Genomic DNA, 16,652 nt, shown 5'->3' with positions numbered 1-16,652 from the left:
AGAAGCCTGATCATTGTTTGGCTGAGTCTTCCAGTCAACAACCCGCTGATTGAATAATCGATCACAAGACACAGAGGCACAGAAAGATAGGTTTATCACAATTTTATAGCACTCAGAACATCTTCAAAGTGTTTGGCAGGCCACTAATTACATTTTTATAAACAGCTGTGGATTCAGATCTTGCGAAAATGCAGAAAGATTCCTGTAGCCCACGATTTCAATTTCCCTGCAACTTGACTGGTGACTTGGGCGACAACATCCTTTGCACAGGCTCCTCACTTGGGGGAAAAAAAATATCCCTCCAGTTGCTTTGCAAGGAGGTTCTGTGCAACGCCAGGTGCCAGCCCCTTCCTGCAGGCTTCTGAGCAGCTCCGTGTTCTTTCTGTGCGAAGAGATTTCCTTTCACCACCCCCAGCGAGACAGAGTTTACCTTCTGCCTCAGGCAGAGCTGCAGCTCAGCCATGCCAATTATGAAAGATGCCTCCCAAACGTGTATTCCTGGTTTCCAGAGTGACTCTGAGGTGCCACCACTCCTACATTTAGAGTGGCTAGAAGTTACCAAGAGGCAGTGTGGTCACAGGGAGTCATATACTGTGGTGATGAGCATGACATGAATTGCTAACTAGACGGTCAGGGACGCTGGATTCTCAACCCAGCATCCCTGGCTGACAAAGGCAAATCTGGTTTTTGTGTGTGGATCGCTGTTTGGCTCTCCTGGCATTGCTGGGATGTGTCATGCCTTGCTTCCCTCATATGCATTATGCCTGAAGTTGCACTTGCCTGTTTCCCCCTCCTCTTCAGACCGCATGGGCCATCCCAGCTTGGGGTGGAGGTAGGCAAGGGATCAGCTGGCCAAGTGGCATGCACAGGTTCAAAACAGCTGTCAAACAGGGATCATTAATACCAAAGATGTGAACGATCACATTCAAAGAGAGAAGAACTTTCTGGAAAGAAATGTGATAATTGAACATTGTACCCGCCGTGTTTGTATCACAGCTTAGCTGGCAACATCTCTGTATCAGAGGTGAGCCCCCACTGAGAAAACTGCTCTTAGCTCCATGCTGCTCAGTTTCGTTGCTGTTGACTTCAATTCAGCTGTCTTGAAAACACTTTCCCATCGCTCCTACAGAAACTGTGATACATGTTCATACCAGCATCTTACCAAAGCCTTCAGAATAGTGTGAATCTTGGTGAATTTTGAATGTGTGATTGCTTTCATCCAAGGACTGCTGACTCCCCAACAGCCTCAGTCACTGACTGCACCAGAAATTGTATCAAGATCCATGGTCAGTGTCCAGAGGGCAATGCAGCTAGAGCAGAGTGGCACAACCACTGTATACAGGGAAGGGAGCACAATAATTTGGCTAGCAGGCTAGGGTTAGGGTCACCTGTGCTATAGGTATTTCAAATCCATCCAATTAAACAATGTTAATTAGTGGTGGTTCTTTTTCCTAGAATAGTCATGGCTGTTCTTTCCTGTCTAATAATGGAAGAATGCCACCAGCTTCAACAGTGATTTCTAAGGACTGATTAAAGAATATTTGTTCAACTTAGAGAAGAATGAAGTCCTACATATATGTTAATACATCCCCACTAACACAGAATAGCTTTTTGTTGTTCTCCTCTGTCTGGAACGTGAGCAATTTGTAGTCTGCTGCTGCATCTAATTAGTGGATCTGATCCTTAAATTGAAGCGGTAGAGGCTTTTGATTTTTAAGTCCAACATTTCAAGGCTCTATCATTGGAAAAAGGCTTCATCAAAGACTCAAGAGATGGAGTATTATGATATTTAAAAGCCAAAGACAGATAGAGCCAGAAACTAAAGGTGTGATCTTAAGCAGTTGCATGGCTGTCTTGGTTCAGATTCACAACACATAGCGAAGGTAAACTGCTTCAACATAGATATGTGGGAAGAACTTGGCTTTGTATAGCTCCCTCCTTGGTACTAGCCAAGATAAAAATACATCAGGATTACCAGCATCTAGGAAACTAGCATATGGTGCTCCTGCAGAATGTAATACTAATATATTTGAGAAAACCATTATTTTTCTCTTTTTGTGTGCTTTCTCATTAATCTAGATGCCATTCATTCTCTGCCTGGATTTTCCCCGCATTTTTCCCATGAAAAGAGAGGATATGCTTGAATTAATTTAATTGCCAAATGTTTTGTTCAAATAGCTGTAGCAGAAATAACTTTTAGTAGCCAGGTTAAATAGCCCCCTTCACTGCGGCAGTTAACGCTTATTGTTGCTGCCAGCCCCCCTGCATTGATTCGGGATCATACCGCTATTAGCGTTGAAGTGGCTTGGGAAGTTGCAGTGCTTCCTTTTCTCTCCCATTCTCTCCTTTCTTTTTCCTGCAAGAGCAAGAAGATCTCACAGTAATCTGGAAATAAATTGTTTTCAAATACTTCAGGCAGAGCCAGAGCGCTCAAAAGGTATCTGGAGGTTCATTTCCAAGCCAGCTGAAGATTGCCTTTGAATGAGTAGGCCTGATCCTTCACTGGTGTAAATCACCATGCTTCTGTGGGGCTGTACTGTTCACATGAAGTAGGCATCAGCCAGGTGTCATCCCCGGAAGCCATCTACCCACCTTCTCCATCCTCCCATGGCAAAACACAGCTTCCCTTAGCGTGATATGTAAGCTGCAGCTGATGCTGCTCCAAATAGCAATGGGTGCCCAAGAACTGCAGCACAGAGCAGGGTGATCATTACCACCTTTCTGGTGGGGAAACACCTTCCTCGTCCCAGCTCCAGCTGCACCAGCCGTGGCAGGAGGAGGAAGGGAAGCTGGTCCATGTACCTCTCACAGTCTTTACCTGCAAAGGTTGGAATGGCTGGTCACACGAGGGCTGCACCCTTTCTGCTGTTGCCGAAGTTAATCTATTCTGCACTGTACAAAAACAAGTGAGGATGAAGTGACAAGACAAAAGAAAATGCAATCCTGTTGATTCTGTTGTTTCTGCTGCTGCTGTCAGCCCTAAAGGTTTTGTATTTTAGTAAACAGAGAACTCATTATGACATGCAAGTGACTTGAGACTAGTGATGGTAAGACAGAGATTTCTTTATTGGAAAAAAACATAAAAACAAAAACATGCTCTGAACAGTGGGACAGGTATGCACCAAAGAGAGCACACAGTGGAATTGTCAGCGTCTTTCACCAGACCCCACAAATGCCATTGAACTTTCATAAGCAGCTAATGATGGAACCATAAAAGGTCCAAAACCTCACGGACTTCTGTCGGCCTGTAAAGCCCACTGCCAGCGGGCAGGTAGCCTGCTGCTGAGTCTGCGGTACGGCGTGGCACATGCTGGCAGCAGCAGCATTCAGAAGCAGTAGGTCAGAGACAGACCTGTCTCCACCCAGGAGCGTTTCCCGTGGGGAAGGGAAGGCAGCAGAGTGGGTAGATGGAATTAGAGGTGTGAGCACAGCAGAAGGACCAAGAGAAAGTCTTGAAGAGTAGTAGGGGAAAATGAAAAACAACACTGGGCAGGAACGTGTTGGGTGACCAGGAGCAGAAGGTGGGCAGGAGAACAGCAGGACGTAGGGGGACAGGCTGAGAGGGGACACATGCCCAAACTCCCAGTGGCTCACAGTGGTATTCTACTTTCTGATCGTTACAAATGCTGGCAGTTCAACTATCACTCTTGGCCCTAACGAACAGAGAATTACTAATACCCACCATCCTTTTGCACTTGCACATCGTGTAACTTGCTCGTGACAGATCTTTAGTTAAATTCAAGCTGTTTCTTGAGCTATATGAGAAGTCTGAGGTACCTGTCTCGTAATTTAAAGATGCTCTGTGAACTCTTTTGAGTAATTTCCTTTGAGGTGTGGGAAAGAGGGTGATGTAATTTCTCAGGAAAGTGCCCCCATTAATTTTGATAACAAAATGCATAGTTCTGAATGGATGCCATAGTTGTGCAAGTCATACTGATACCATATTGGACATAGAAATGTATCTTAATAGCTGGTATTCGGTCCTGCACTGAAGGGAAGTAGGGCTTTATTTTTTGGCTCAAGAAATCTGAGACTAGTTGAGACAACACACATTTTTATACAAGGCTATAGCCACTAGCAAATGGATGCATCTTTATATGACAGGATATGCTCAGTAGCCCTGGGAAACCAAGATTTGAAATCAATAATTTCTAGTAAATCACAAACTGACATTGGCAACATCCTAGTCTGGCTGAATATCTGTATCATCACAGACACTCTTCTTTAATAAACAGAACATACAATGTTTCATGCATTGGTTTTGCATTTTCTTGACAACTGCATAAAAAGCATAATTTCTGTGCTTGATCCAAGGGATCTCTGACAAAGGGAAGAGGGTAACATTTGTTTCTGTGGGCTTTACGGTTTTAAATCTCAGGGCCAATTCTGCCATCAGGTAGTTTATGAATATTCATGTAAATTGTTTTGAGTTGAAGAATATGTAACTTTGCCATGTATCTGGCATGGAAAGAATAGTTTGACAGCCATGAAATAAAGAATGCTTTAAAAAATAGTGTCAGCTCTAGCAAAGAGAGGACAGCTCTAGGAATGAAAGGGAAAATTAAGGAAGAAAGGTATATGTGTGTCCTGAGGGAAGCAAAATTAGGTGATCCTGTCTTAAAAACAATGAATATAGAACCATTTTTGCAGACTTAGATATTTAAAGCCATTTGGAACCTCTTTTATCAGGTATGGGCCAGAATCTGCCTTTCTGTTGACTTCTAGAAGAGTTGAGGCAGGCCCATATGTTCCTGATCACTGCATGTGTATATGAACTGTATGATCCAGCAGTGAGAAAACAGCAAAGCTAGACTTATTACTAAGCTTTTTTGAATTATTATGTCATCTGAGTGGTGCCTTACTTGCCATCAGTTACAGGAGTCAAGTAAGAGTGTCCTATTGCCCAGGCCTATTGTTAACTTGGAAATATGGCAAGTGACGCCTGTCACTCTTTGCTCCTGATCTGATACCCCTTCCATGGGCTGGAAGCTGCTTTTGTGCCCACTTGGCTGCTGGAGCTCTGCAGCAACTGACAAATGTGAGAACGCTACCGAATGTAACGAACACTTGGAGAAAAAGGCATCTCCTGGGTAGTGACAGGCATTGCAAACACAGCCTCATTTAAATGATGCCTGTGTATTTGCATGTACACTTTCGGTTGAGCGTGTGATGGCTTTTATTCTTAGATGTGACTGAGGCTGCAGGTGAAATGTGTAGCAGCGTCAGCCCTGCCATCCCACATCCCTACAGCCCAACGCCTTCAGTGGGAAAGGCCAGCGCACAGCCTGTGCTCAAAGCCAGCAGCAGCCGTGCAGGGAGCAGGTGTCATAAATCAAGAGCGAAGACATTTTATGCACAAGTCATACCTAGAGAAATGCCATTAATTAACAATTTTTTTTCAGTGTGTTGTTGCTAACAATACAGCTGTTAAATGTCATATTATGTTCACTTGTACCATTTTCCATATTTTTAATGGAAACTCTTACTAGCTGCAAGATGATCAGAACTGAAATGACCATAAGCCCTGTACAAAGACAGTTAAACTTGTTGGTCGTAATTCAGCCTTTTTATAGAATATTTTGGCCTTGATGAAGGTGCATCAGGTATTTGATATTATTCTAGCACTGCTTCCTAGCCTCAGTCATGGTGGAACTCTGCACTCAGAGTGCGTTGCAGCTTTTCATGGCCTGATTGCAAGTAGAGATGCAGAGAGGTAAAATATTGCAGAGCTAAATCCTGCAGGCCAGACTTCACTCCAGTAAAAACGAAATGCCTGGATGAAATGAACAGGCTTTTATTTACATGAGAAGATTTTGAGTAGTGGTCTTGAGTTTGGGATGTCAGTAGGGATGGGATTTTGCCTTATGCAAGCAAGACTTGATCACACCAGTGCTGATGGTGCAGATGTATCTGTGTGCTTACCTAAGCACTCAAGTAATCCCTTCAGTTTCTGAGAGAGTCATACATAACATTAAGCATGTGCTTAAGTGTATCTTTGAGCTATGAAAATAATTGATTTCTGTATTTAAAATATAAGTTCAAAGTAGATCAATTTAGAACAACTATTTGGCAACCAAACAGACATTAACAATATGATTTTAACCTATACTTCGGTAGAAGCTACATACTTTATGCTTTGTACCTTTCTATGAAAATATGAAGAAGTTACTAATAACGTTGTCATCTCTTAACTCCTAAGTACAGAGATTCTGGTTAGATCTGTGTCTGGTTTTCTGTATGAAAGACAAAATCAGCATACACTTTGATTTATGTGATTTTCTAAACTAGTTCCGAAATGTTAGCATGCCAGTCCTCCTTTGATGATTTTACCTATACATGAACATATACATATTCCATGGACACTCATGTAATGACCTACTAAAGGAAAAGTTGATGAGCTGTGTTTGTCTTTTATGTCCAAATCAACAGAGGCCATGCTGAAACCCTTCAGTTAACTGCTCACAAACAAAAGCGTTTTCCTTGAAGCTTCTTGTTTTCATAAAAGTGAAGTTTCTTTAAAAATTTAGAATTGCTACATTAACATTTATACATATTTTTCTACATGACTTATAAAACTACTTAATGTAACAAACATTACTGAGGAAATTAAAATTGTTGATTGATGCAGTTTTTCTATTTTCAGGTATTTTCCATATACTTTTACCAGGAAAAAAAGGTCATCTGATTAAACATATTCAGAAATTACCCGAGATGATCTTTTACTCGACACAGGATGTTATTGATGCTAATAGTGTAACGGGCTTCAGAAATTGAGATTTTGCATGCATTAGAAATTTCATCACCGATATATTATCGTGTGCTATGGGGGAAGTACCAAAGGGCACAAGCCCTCCTGGTTCTGAGCATCACCCAGTTACAGATGGTCTATGCTTAGAAAGAAACTTGCTAAGAAACTTGCACCGCTACCTGCAATTTGTCCTGCAATTGCTCAGTAAAGGTTTCTATTCCATCTTCTGAAGCACCAGCTATTGCCTGTGATCAGAGACAAGATACCAAGTTAGCTAGATCACTGGTCTGATCTAGCATAAGAAATGCAATCCTGACCAGTCAAACTGAAGGTTTCTCTAGCCCAATACCTGTGCCTGAAAGTGGCTGCTACTAGATCCTTAGGGAAGTACCTGCTGTGTACACGAGGCACGGATAGAGAGTCTTGCCTCTCCTTGCACCGCCTGCCAGCTTCCAGCATTTAGTGGTTCAGAACCGGAGGTCATGTCCAGACCTTCGTGTTAAATAGCCACTGATGAATTTGCCCTCCATAAGTACTTCAAATCCCTTTTGAACCTATTTATTCTAAAATGGCCATCCATGGTAATGATCTCCACAGTTTAATTAAGTGCTTTTTGAAAATGGATATCACTGATATCCCAAAGAAAAATACTGGTTAGGTGCACCTTTGGTCTGATGGGAATTCTTCTGTTCTTATTTAATTACACTGACTTGCTATTATGGCACAGTTGTCTTCATTCCTTTAAAGGAAACACAGATAGATTTGTGCGGGTTTTCTATAATTTTCTATCAGAGGAGTATTTAATCTTTTGTATATTCTACCTTATCATCTTGTTTATATTTAATGTAATAATTATCTTTGCTGTGGAACAGAGTTGTCCACATCCCAGTTTATACATCTCTTCCTTGAATTTTGTTCATGCTCATGTGCTAAGGGTTTGTGTTTTGGGTAGAATAAAACTTATGTTTTAGCTTATGAAGACTTGTGTATAGCTGCTGCAGTTCATGAGAATTTGCTCCCCAGGAGCTTTGCTTTGCGTTTTAGCTCCAAACAAGCATAGACTCAACAGTATTTCAGCCAAAGCCATTGATTTCACATGATTTCAGGTCAAAAACCTGCAAGTGGCAAGTATCACATGATTCCATCCATCTGGTTCTGGGTCGCTGACAAATTCGCGAATCCTTCAGTGAACCTGTGGTGAATCTTTGCACCGCTCAGTTGCTGCTTCCCTTCAGTGTGCAAGATGTGCTGCGGAGCAGCCCTTGTCTGCTCGGACTTCTGTTGCCCTCACTGATGTCAGGAACACCCAGAGGCCAGCTGGGAGTCTGGCACAGTTCTCCTGGGAGAACAGAGTCCCAGCATCAAGGTTACCTGGACACTCAGCTTTAGCATGCTTAGTTCACAGCAACCTGAAAGAAGCAAATCTTTTCTGTAGCCTTTGGCCACCTGGTATTGGCGGTGCCTGTTGCTCACACGACTCACGAAGATTGTGTGTAATCCTTTCACTTGGCGAACATAATGTTGGGCAGTTATTTAACACACTGCAACTTTCCAGCTAACAGTTCTCCTTAGGTGAAAAGACACTGCTTTTTCAAAAACTGCAGAGTGCAGGACAAGCACTGATCCTGTTTAGGGTTTGGTGTTTACTTTTTTTTCCCCAGAAAAGATACACTTCAGTGCACTCTTCAGTTTGTTCTTTTTTTAGATACAGTTACAACTTCTCAGCTCTCAGGACTCTGGCTTTTGAGTAAGACATCCCAACTTGGAATGAAATTATGCTAGATCTGTAAATAAACAAAGCAAATTATATTTTCTATGGATATTAAGGATACTAAGTGAAATATGGCAAACTCTTGTAAAATCAATAAAGAACAGGAGTAATACCAGCCGGTCAGGCCTGGGTTTGATGCCCAGCCTTGGGGGACCATTTGCGGTACTAGGGTACATTTTGAGAAGTCTCAGCCTGTGGCCATAATAACAGCCTTGATGCCCTTAGAATTGCCTGTTTTCTTCTGAATCCCACAACTCACCTTTTCAAAATAAGACAGAAGCACAATAATAAGATAGTCTGCAATTTGCTTAGGGTAGGCCTAACCTAGGAAGATAAAATACTGCCCTGCAGAAGCCAATGAAAGTTTTGCCACTGATTCCAGAGCAGCCAGGGATTCCCCCAGGTCAGCTGTAGTAAACATGCCTAAAGAAAGGGCTCATAATTTAATCACCAAAGACCAAAATTGCAACCCTGAAATCCCCTGCTTACCCATTACCCATCGCTGAAAATCAGTGATCACTGCAAGGGTCTTATTTTTTTGTTAAATGCTCATGCTGCCCAGAATTAGGCTTCTGCATACACCCAAACCTCTTCTTGTTGTGACACTGTTGAGCATCCCAGCACGTACCTTACAGCTTTGCCTGATCAGCCCAGAGCACCACGCTTGGCAGCATGGGGACCCTTGGCACCGGACTGCCAGAGTGAAATCCAGACCTCCAGACCTTGTGCAGCTTGAGCCAGTTGGTTTGAAAAAGAAAATGTTGCCACAAATCTCTTGTGGACTAACCAGTGGATTAAAGTACTTGTCTCAATTTGATTTCCATCTGGGAGCGTATCCCACCTTGCAGAGGAGAATACAAACCTCTGTCTGGCAAGCAGATCACCTTGACAACTAAAGACAGCAGCATCTTTCCTGCTGCGTGAGGAGGCACAGACAGGACTCCTATACACCCTGTTCATGTCAGCTTCCTTCTGGGGAAGTCCTTTGGTCTAGTTTTATGAAGTAAGCAAAGCAACTAACAATCTTGAGGAAATATTGCCATTTGTCAGGAACTTGAGGTACCTGGCAAGAGTCATGAATGACATTGTTTGTCCAAAACTGCTGGACAAATGGCTGCTGTGCACTGTAGGTGCCACATAGCAAACCTGCTGTGGACCTACCATTGCATTCATCATCTGATCACAGTGTTCTCAGTAGGTCCAGTGTAGCTAGAGAACGTGGGAACCCCTGTGTGTCCCACGTGTTTCATACATCCATATTTTAGTCCAAAAAACTCCAGGCAGAAAGATGAGAGCCCTTACACACACACATATATCTCCAGGGAAGGGTTCCAGACATTGCATACTGGGCAGACAGCAGCACCTCCTTGCAGGTGGAACTTAATTCCTGCATGACAAATGCATCTCTTCACTGAGCTTGCTCATTGTGTTGGCTCTTTTGGATCCCATGTGCAGCTCTAATGCTGTGTTTGAGCCCCAGCACCTCAGGCAGGGTTGTAGATTCAATATGGGCATCCCAACAAACGCGAACATCAGGTGTCGATATGCCTCCTCTTAGACACTGAAACATTTTGACAGCCCTCAGAGTCTGTAGAATTCAAGGTGTTCACACCCTCACAGTTTATTATTGTTATGCTTCTTTTTTTTTTTCAGTCGATAAAAGAGATTGAAGTAATTTGAAATAATATAGAAGGCAAAATCAGTAGAAAAGCAAAGCCATAAACTTCCAAACAATGCAAACTGAAGTAACACAAATACTGCTCAGGGGAGTAGGGCCATTGTTAGAGTAGTCACAGGAAAGCTAGAGGCTTCAGCAAAGGTGAAAACAAATGTTTATCTGTTCATGAACTGATATGCCTGATATTTATTAACTCAGAGTACAAAGATGGGTTTGGTCTATAAGTTAACTGCAAGTTGAAGATGACTGCGGTCTGAGAAACTTTCAGGGAAGTGAGGCCAGATTCTGGCTCCACTTGTATGTGTTTGGTCACAATAATTGGGTTTTATTCAAATGACTTTTTTTCTTAATTTTATAAAGCGTAATTTACTAATATTACTGGTTTATGAATGATTTAAAAATTAGACATTTTATTAGAAATGGTGCTGTCTTCTGCATCTCATCCATTGAGTTGGCGTACAGGTTTCTAGCATCTAAAATGTATTGGGACAGGAGTAACAACTGTACTGAGTTAGCAAGGTAAATAAATGAAATTATAGAGCAGTTATTTGTGGCCCCAGTGTGCTCTCCTAGCTGCCTGCAGTGTGCTTTTCTCCGTCCTTTCTGCACAAGCCAAGAGGAGATCTGAATAGGTTCTCAGCTTTCAGTTGATGGTGTGTCAAAATTAATATTCAGAGATTGCAGCTTGTAACAAGCACATTTATAGTCGTGTGAGAAGCGTGTGGTTTTATGGGAGCTCTCTATTCAGAATTGTATCTGTCTTCAAAAATATATCTACATAGCACAAAGGGTGAAAATGAAACAACTCTACTGTTTCCTTCTTGGTAACCTGGGTTCACCTGTGTGAGATGAATTTAACCCTTTTATGAGTGGTAAGACTGATGAATATCATACGGTGATGGCATAAAGAGACAGGGAACTGCACTTTTTAAGAATAACTCAAACCTTTACACTTCATGCCTCGGACTCTCTTTTCAGTGATTTGTACACTCCGATTTGGAAAAAAAACCCTAATTATCCATTAATTGGCAGTATCTTTTCGAGCTACCGTACTTTCGTACTAAATGAACTTGAAGCTCTACAAAGAAGGCACTAAACGCGCTAAGCAGCTTTTTGCGTGTTAAAATGCTGTGCATGGGTGGCATGATTTTCGCCTTCACGCACAGAGAAAAAATATTAAATCCTTGGATCTGTGAGGTTTCCAGTTTCTAAAGAAAATGGTACTGCCCCTTTAAGCCTGGAGCCGCGAGCGTGTGCGTGTGTGTGTGTGTGTGTGTGTGTGTGTCTCCTCCTCTTTGAGTGACACAGCACTTAGATATGCCTATCAGTAACTTAAACCCCACAAACTCCACCTTCTAAGTGAGGAAGCTGTGGGTTGATGGAAATGTAGTGAGCAGATTGAGACAGACAGTGAATCATTAGCAAACTGCAACGCCAGGATGAACTTGTCTGGAACCTAAAAGGAGAAAACAGTCTCGGGAGTCCTTCGCGGTGCTGGGTTTTGCTAAATACAGCCAAAGTGGATCTAAAAGCCGGTTGATCCCCAGTCCAAGATGCTGCTGGTTTCCCAGCGGGTAGAAGCACCACGCATGGAGCCGCATATTCCAGTAAGTAGCATTTGAAATCGATCTGGACTGGAAAAGTCGGAGTTGATTTAAAAGGACTCGCAGAGCCCCGGCACGGTGCTCGCCCGGACCCGGTGCGGCTGCGGCCGCCGCTCTCCGCCGGGGCTGTAAAGTTTGAAGCCGCGGTTCAAGAAAGTGCCGGGCGGGTACCGGCGGTGCCCCGGCCCGGGGGGACAGCGCACCGGGGGGGATTCGCCCTCCCTTCTGCGGAGAGCCGATGTCAATCGCGAGAGAGGAGGGAGGGGGTCCGTGGGCTTGAAAATGGTGGTGAGCGAGGTGATCCCGGGGCGGTGCGGGCTCCGGCGCGGCGGCGGGGCAGCCGGTGCGCGGCGGCGGCGAGAACGGCGGCGGGCGGCGGGCAGCTCCCGGGGAAGGGGGCGCCCCAGCCAGCCCCGTCCGCGGCGGGGGACGCTCCGTGGGGTTTGGTGTCAGCGCCCGTGTGGCGGGGGATGTGGACGCGGCTGGTCTCGACGGGGGCGAAGAGCTGGCGGGGCTGGGGAAGTGCCGGTGCGGCCCGTGCCCCCCTGCGAGCGGCCGGGCGCGCTCGGCCCCTCGCTTGGGGGGGTGCGCGGGGTCTGTGTGTGCATTTAAACTTAGACCGAGCAGGCAGGGAAGGATAAACCCGTCAGCGCAAGGGGACTGACTCCTCCGGGAAGGTGTCACACGTAGAAGGGCTAGTGCTGTTCTGTATTAATTTTTTTCCCCCAATAACTCCTGGTATTTGTGTTGGCAGCGGCGTGCCGGGTTTTTTTCGGGAGTCTGAAGCGCACGTTACATAGGCAGGATTTTGAACAAAAGGCTTCGCCGAGCCCAGAAGGAGCCCTCGGTTGTTCCTGAAAAGAGCGCAGACCCCGGCTTTCAGCCGCCGTTCGGCGGGGCTGCGTGCGCGCTGCTCGGCACGGGAATAGCCGAGAAGTGAGGGACGGTGCGAACGCGGCGCGTTTGCCACTCTCTCCGAGACTATACGTGTATTTGAAATAAAATGCATGCTGACTCACGATTTAAACTGTTTTGGTTTCTCATCCTGTGATTAAGATCGGGGTTTAGAGCAATTGCAGGGTAAACAAGGCGTTCGCTGACTGGGTCCCACGTCTCTAAGGCAGGGGCTGCCCCTCTCCCCAGTCAATAGGCGATCCCTCCTCCGGTCCCTCCTCCGCCGCCTCCCCGGCCTGTTGCTCGGCCCGGGGGAGCGCCGGGGCCGCAGGCACCGCGGCTTTTGTTCGGGGCTGGCTGGCGGGAGGTTGTCACCAGGGTGACTCGGAGGGATCCCGGGGAGAAAGGCCGTTTCTTGGAAGAAGACGGGCTTTAGTTTCCTTTCACCACCACCCCCCCCACCTCCCCCCGCCCCCCCCCCCCCCCCCCCGCAACAATAAATTAAAAGGCTGCTTTTGTTTTCTGCGGTGCTCCCGGCGGGGGGAGGCGGCGGAGCCCGGGGCTGTGCAGCGGGGGCCGGGAGGGGCCGCGGCCGCTGCCCGGCGCGGTGGGCTGGGCAGCCTCTTTGGTGCAGCTGCGGGCGGCCGGGCTCTCCCGTCGGAAGCCGGTGAGCCTCCCGGGCACCGACCGCTAGTGGGGAGCCTCCTGGCACGGGCGCTGCACGAAAAGCCAGCCTGCCTCCTCCTCCTCCGGCACCGGGGGGGGGGGACCCCGCAGTCCCTCCCCCGACCCGCCAGCGGGGGATTAACTGCGTCTGGCCCCTTCCCCGAGCCGGGGGCGGAGGCGCCGGGCTCCCCCCCGCCGCCGCTCCGGCCGCCTCCCGCTGCCGTGCGGCCGCCCCGGCTCGGGGGGAGGGGTGTGGGAGCGCCGGGAGGGGCGAAGTACTCCCCTGTTATATAATGTGAGTGTTTCCCTGCTTAGCCCTGTAATCCCTGGGTAATGCCTAGTGCCCGTGCCCCTGGGGGAAGGGGGGGCCGGGCAGAGGGGGGCTGCCCCTCCCGGAGCTCCCCCTCTGGGCCGAGCTGATGGGGCAATAAAGCTGCTGATGTGCGAGATGGACCATATGGTGCCTCCAGGCGCGGGGGAGCCGGAACGGCCTTGAACCTGCCGGACCCAGCAGCTGTTTGCTGCACCCACCCCGGGCGGGGGGCACCGGGGCGTCCCCCGGATAAACGGGGCCCTCGCGCCTCTTCCGCGGCGGCAGCGGCGTTTCCCCGCCGCCCCCGAGCCGGGCCACCCGCCGGGGCTGCATTTGTGAGCGATCCCGTGCGAGGGGCTGCGGGCGGCACCGGGGGCGGGCGGCACCGAGCGGGCGGGGGCCGCGCTCCCAGTCGCGGGCGGACGGGAGCGGTTGGAGCAAGTTACACGCTGGAACCTAAAAAAGCAGCGATCTAGTTCTGTCACTGACCATTTTCAGTTCTCTCTCCCAGCCATATGTTGGGGGCGGGGGGGGGGGGGGATAAAAAAAAAAAGCAATTTGGGAAAGATGCTCTCAGCTGAAGGGAGGAGGTGGGCTGAGGGAGCGAGATACAAGGAAATTCCATGTTAGGAAAGCATTAGCAAGGGGTGACTTCTAATGTTTTCCTGCCACTGACGTTGACAGTGACACACATGTGTGGGTTGAAATTGGAACGTCACTGAGTTTTTAAACTCAACCAGGAAATAGTCTGTTGCTCGGGGATAAAAAACAAATAGTGTATATTGTAAGGCAGGTAACACGCAGTTAACAGCTCCTCTCCACTGAAAAGCTGTTTAATGTTTAGAATCGAGCAGTTCAAATTTAATTTAGCTTTTTATTTTCAGCGGTGGTGGGTTTTTTCTAAACTTGAGGGTTTTTCACCTCTATTTTTAATCCTTTTAACTAATACTTCAGAATCAGAAAAGCAAATATTGACAGGGCTTCACTTTTAGTCCCTTGTAAACTAAGTAGTTCAAACCTGCAAAGTCTGGATTTTTTTAAAGTTAGGGTAGTAGTTAAAGGATTTTGGGGGGGATTCATAATTACAGGAGGCAGTTACATTTTTTTTACTTCTTTTGTATGGCTTCCTGTTAGACAGGTAGAAGCATTTTATGAATACAATGTGTTTGGTTTGGGTTTTTTGCTGACCTTGTTACAAATGTTTCGGTGTGGGAGCGTTCAGAGATTTAGCATGGGCTTAGGGAGCTATTGTGCCTGATGCTTTCTGAACATACGGGAAGATTTACAGCAAGAGCCCGTGATCCAAGGTGTCAGGCTGACACTCTTGCCCTGACTTACATGGTCTCTAACCTGCCTGGATGCAACTGTAGGATGAGGATTGACCTAGGTACTGGCTTCATGAGAGAGGCAAAAGTTAGGAAGGCAGAAGGTAACACAAGGGCAAGTATAACGGTAAGTAAAACCCCTGAGTCGTCCTGTAGGTTAAGTACAGTGCAACTCACTGGTTCCCAGTCATTTAATCAATAAATGTTCTATGTTACTTGTTACTCTGATGAAAGTTGCCTTAAAATAACTTTTATGAGTACATAGCCATGGGAAAGTGAAGTAAATCTTGCAGAAGCTGTGACAAATGGATTTATCCAAACTGGGGGATGGAGTAGTAGAAGGTTGTCTGAGCTTCTTAAAGAGGGAAAAAGGCAGGATCCCCAGGTTTTCATTGTTCCCCTGTGCTGACTCTTTCTAAGTGTCAGCGTTTTCCAGCATTTGGGCGAAGGTGACTATAAGTTACGATTCATTAGTAATTGGTATGGTCTCCAAATAAAGATAGTTAAATCAGTTTAAATGATGCTGGCGCCTCTCCAAGGAACCCTCTTTATATCTGACACATTTGCCGCTCACTTCTTTTAAGGAACAATTAATATTGTACACTGCTATTTTTTCCTCTACAGGAAGAGCAGTAGTGTAACTCATTACAAAGACTCTACCTGATGTTCCAGTTTGACTTGCTATGTTTAAAAAAAAAAAATTAAAAAAAAATCTTTTGAACTGAAGCAGAAGACGCACCAAGGCTTTGCATTGAACTGTTTTATATCAATATTGATTTTTTAAGGGGGTTTGTGTTATAAAGAGGGAGCTTTTATCCCCCTGAGCTCTTTGGCAATTATCTTCCTGCCATAAATGTTGATACGCACATAATGGATGTAACTAAAAAATCTCCTTATCCCAGCAGAAAAGGCTGACTGTTTGTTGGAGCAGAGAGAATGCTGAGAGTGTGAATAGACAAACCCATATGTCGCTGGTGAGAGAGATAAATGATGGACGAACAGGAGTTGGTTACTATGGATCAGCACAATAAACCAATTCCCATCATACACCTCTCTTAATAATATACCAGTTTCAATGCCATTGACGGGTAACCTAGGTAGCACCAGTCAACTGTAAGTTTTTCAACTGTTCTTTTATACATCTCAAAGAACAGTTGGGACTGTTCTAATTTTTTCAGATGTTGAGTGCTAAAATTATGCAGAACTTCCTTCCTTGCCAGTAATTTTGAAGGGGAACTTTAGAGAATTGCTGTAAAATGCCAAGTGTGCATGATACCGTTGTGTACTCATAGTAAGTTTTGTTTTCTGCACCCGTGAAAGGGGTGCACTCAAAAAGGCAATTGCTTAATAAATATGTGAAGAAACTGTGTAGGCGTTTAGTGCTACCCTCATTAGTGGTGTTTGAGATTAGACCGGATATTGGAAGATACTGGAGTATCGTTTTAAGTTAAAATAGCAGAAGAACAATGCTGTTTTATTTAAAAACAAACAAACCAGCCCTGCAGAATAGGCAGTGATCAATAACACAGTTCTAACTTTCTGTAGCCCATTTCAAGGCTGCCAGCAGCTGAAGGGAAACTTTGCAAAACAGTTTGTGCTTGCATCACGGTCTCCTTCCCATGTTCTTTATTATTGCTGCTAGCGCTTTGCACA

The 16,652-nt window shown here is 45.8% G+C and overlaps 1 protein-coding gene across 2 annotated transcripts in view; it reads left to right on the top strand.

The window, feature by feature from the left end:
• Positions 1-11,534: 11,534 nt before the first annotated feature.
• The window catches only part of MAMLD1 (mastermind like domain containing 1), an 83,673-nt gene continuing 78,555 nt past the window's right edge, over positions 11,535-16,652 (top strand). For both annotated transcript variants that reach the window (XM_037408326.1, XM_037408324.1), the window contains exon 1: positions 11,535-11,804. In XM_037408326.1, coding sequence (XP_037264223.1) covers positions 11,751-11,804 — 54 coding nt within the window. In that variant the 5' untranslated portion in view covers positions 11,535-11,750. The remainder of the gene's footprint in view (positions 11,805-16,652) is intronic.

The sequence above is a fragment of the Falco rusticolus genome, chromosome 14 (genome assembly GCF_015220075.1).
Source record: "Falco rusticolus isolate bFalRus1 chromosome 14, bFalRus1.pri, whole genome shotgun sequence".
Taxonomy (NCBI): Eukaryota; Metazoa; Chordata; class Aves; order Falconiformes; family Falconidae; genus Falco; species Falco rusticolus.
The sequence above is the reverse complement of the archived record's forward strand: the minus strand, read 5'-3'. Positions and strand labels throughout refer to the sequence as shown.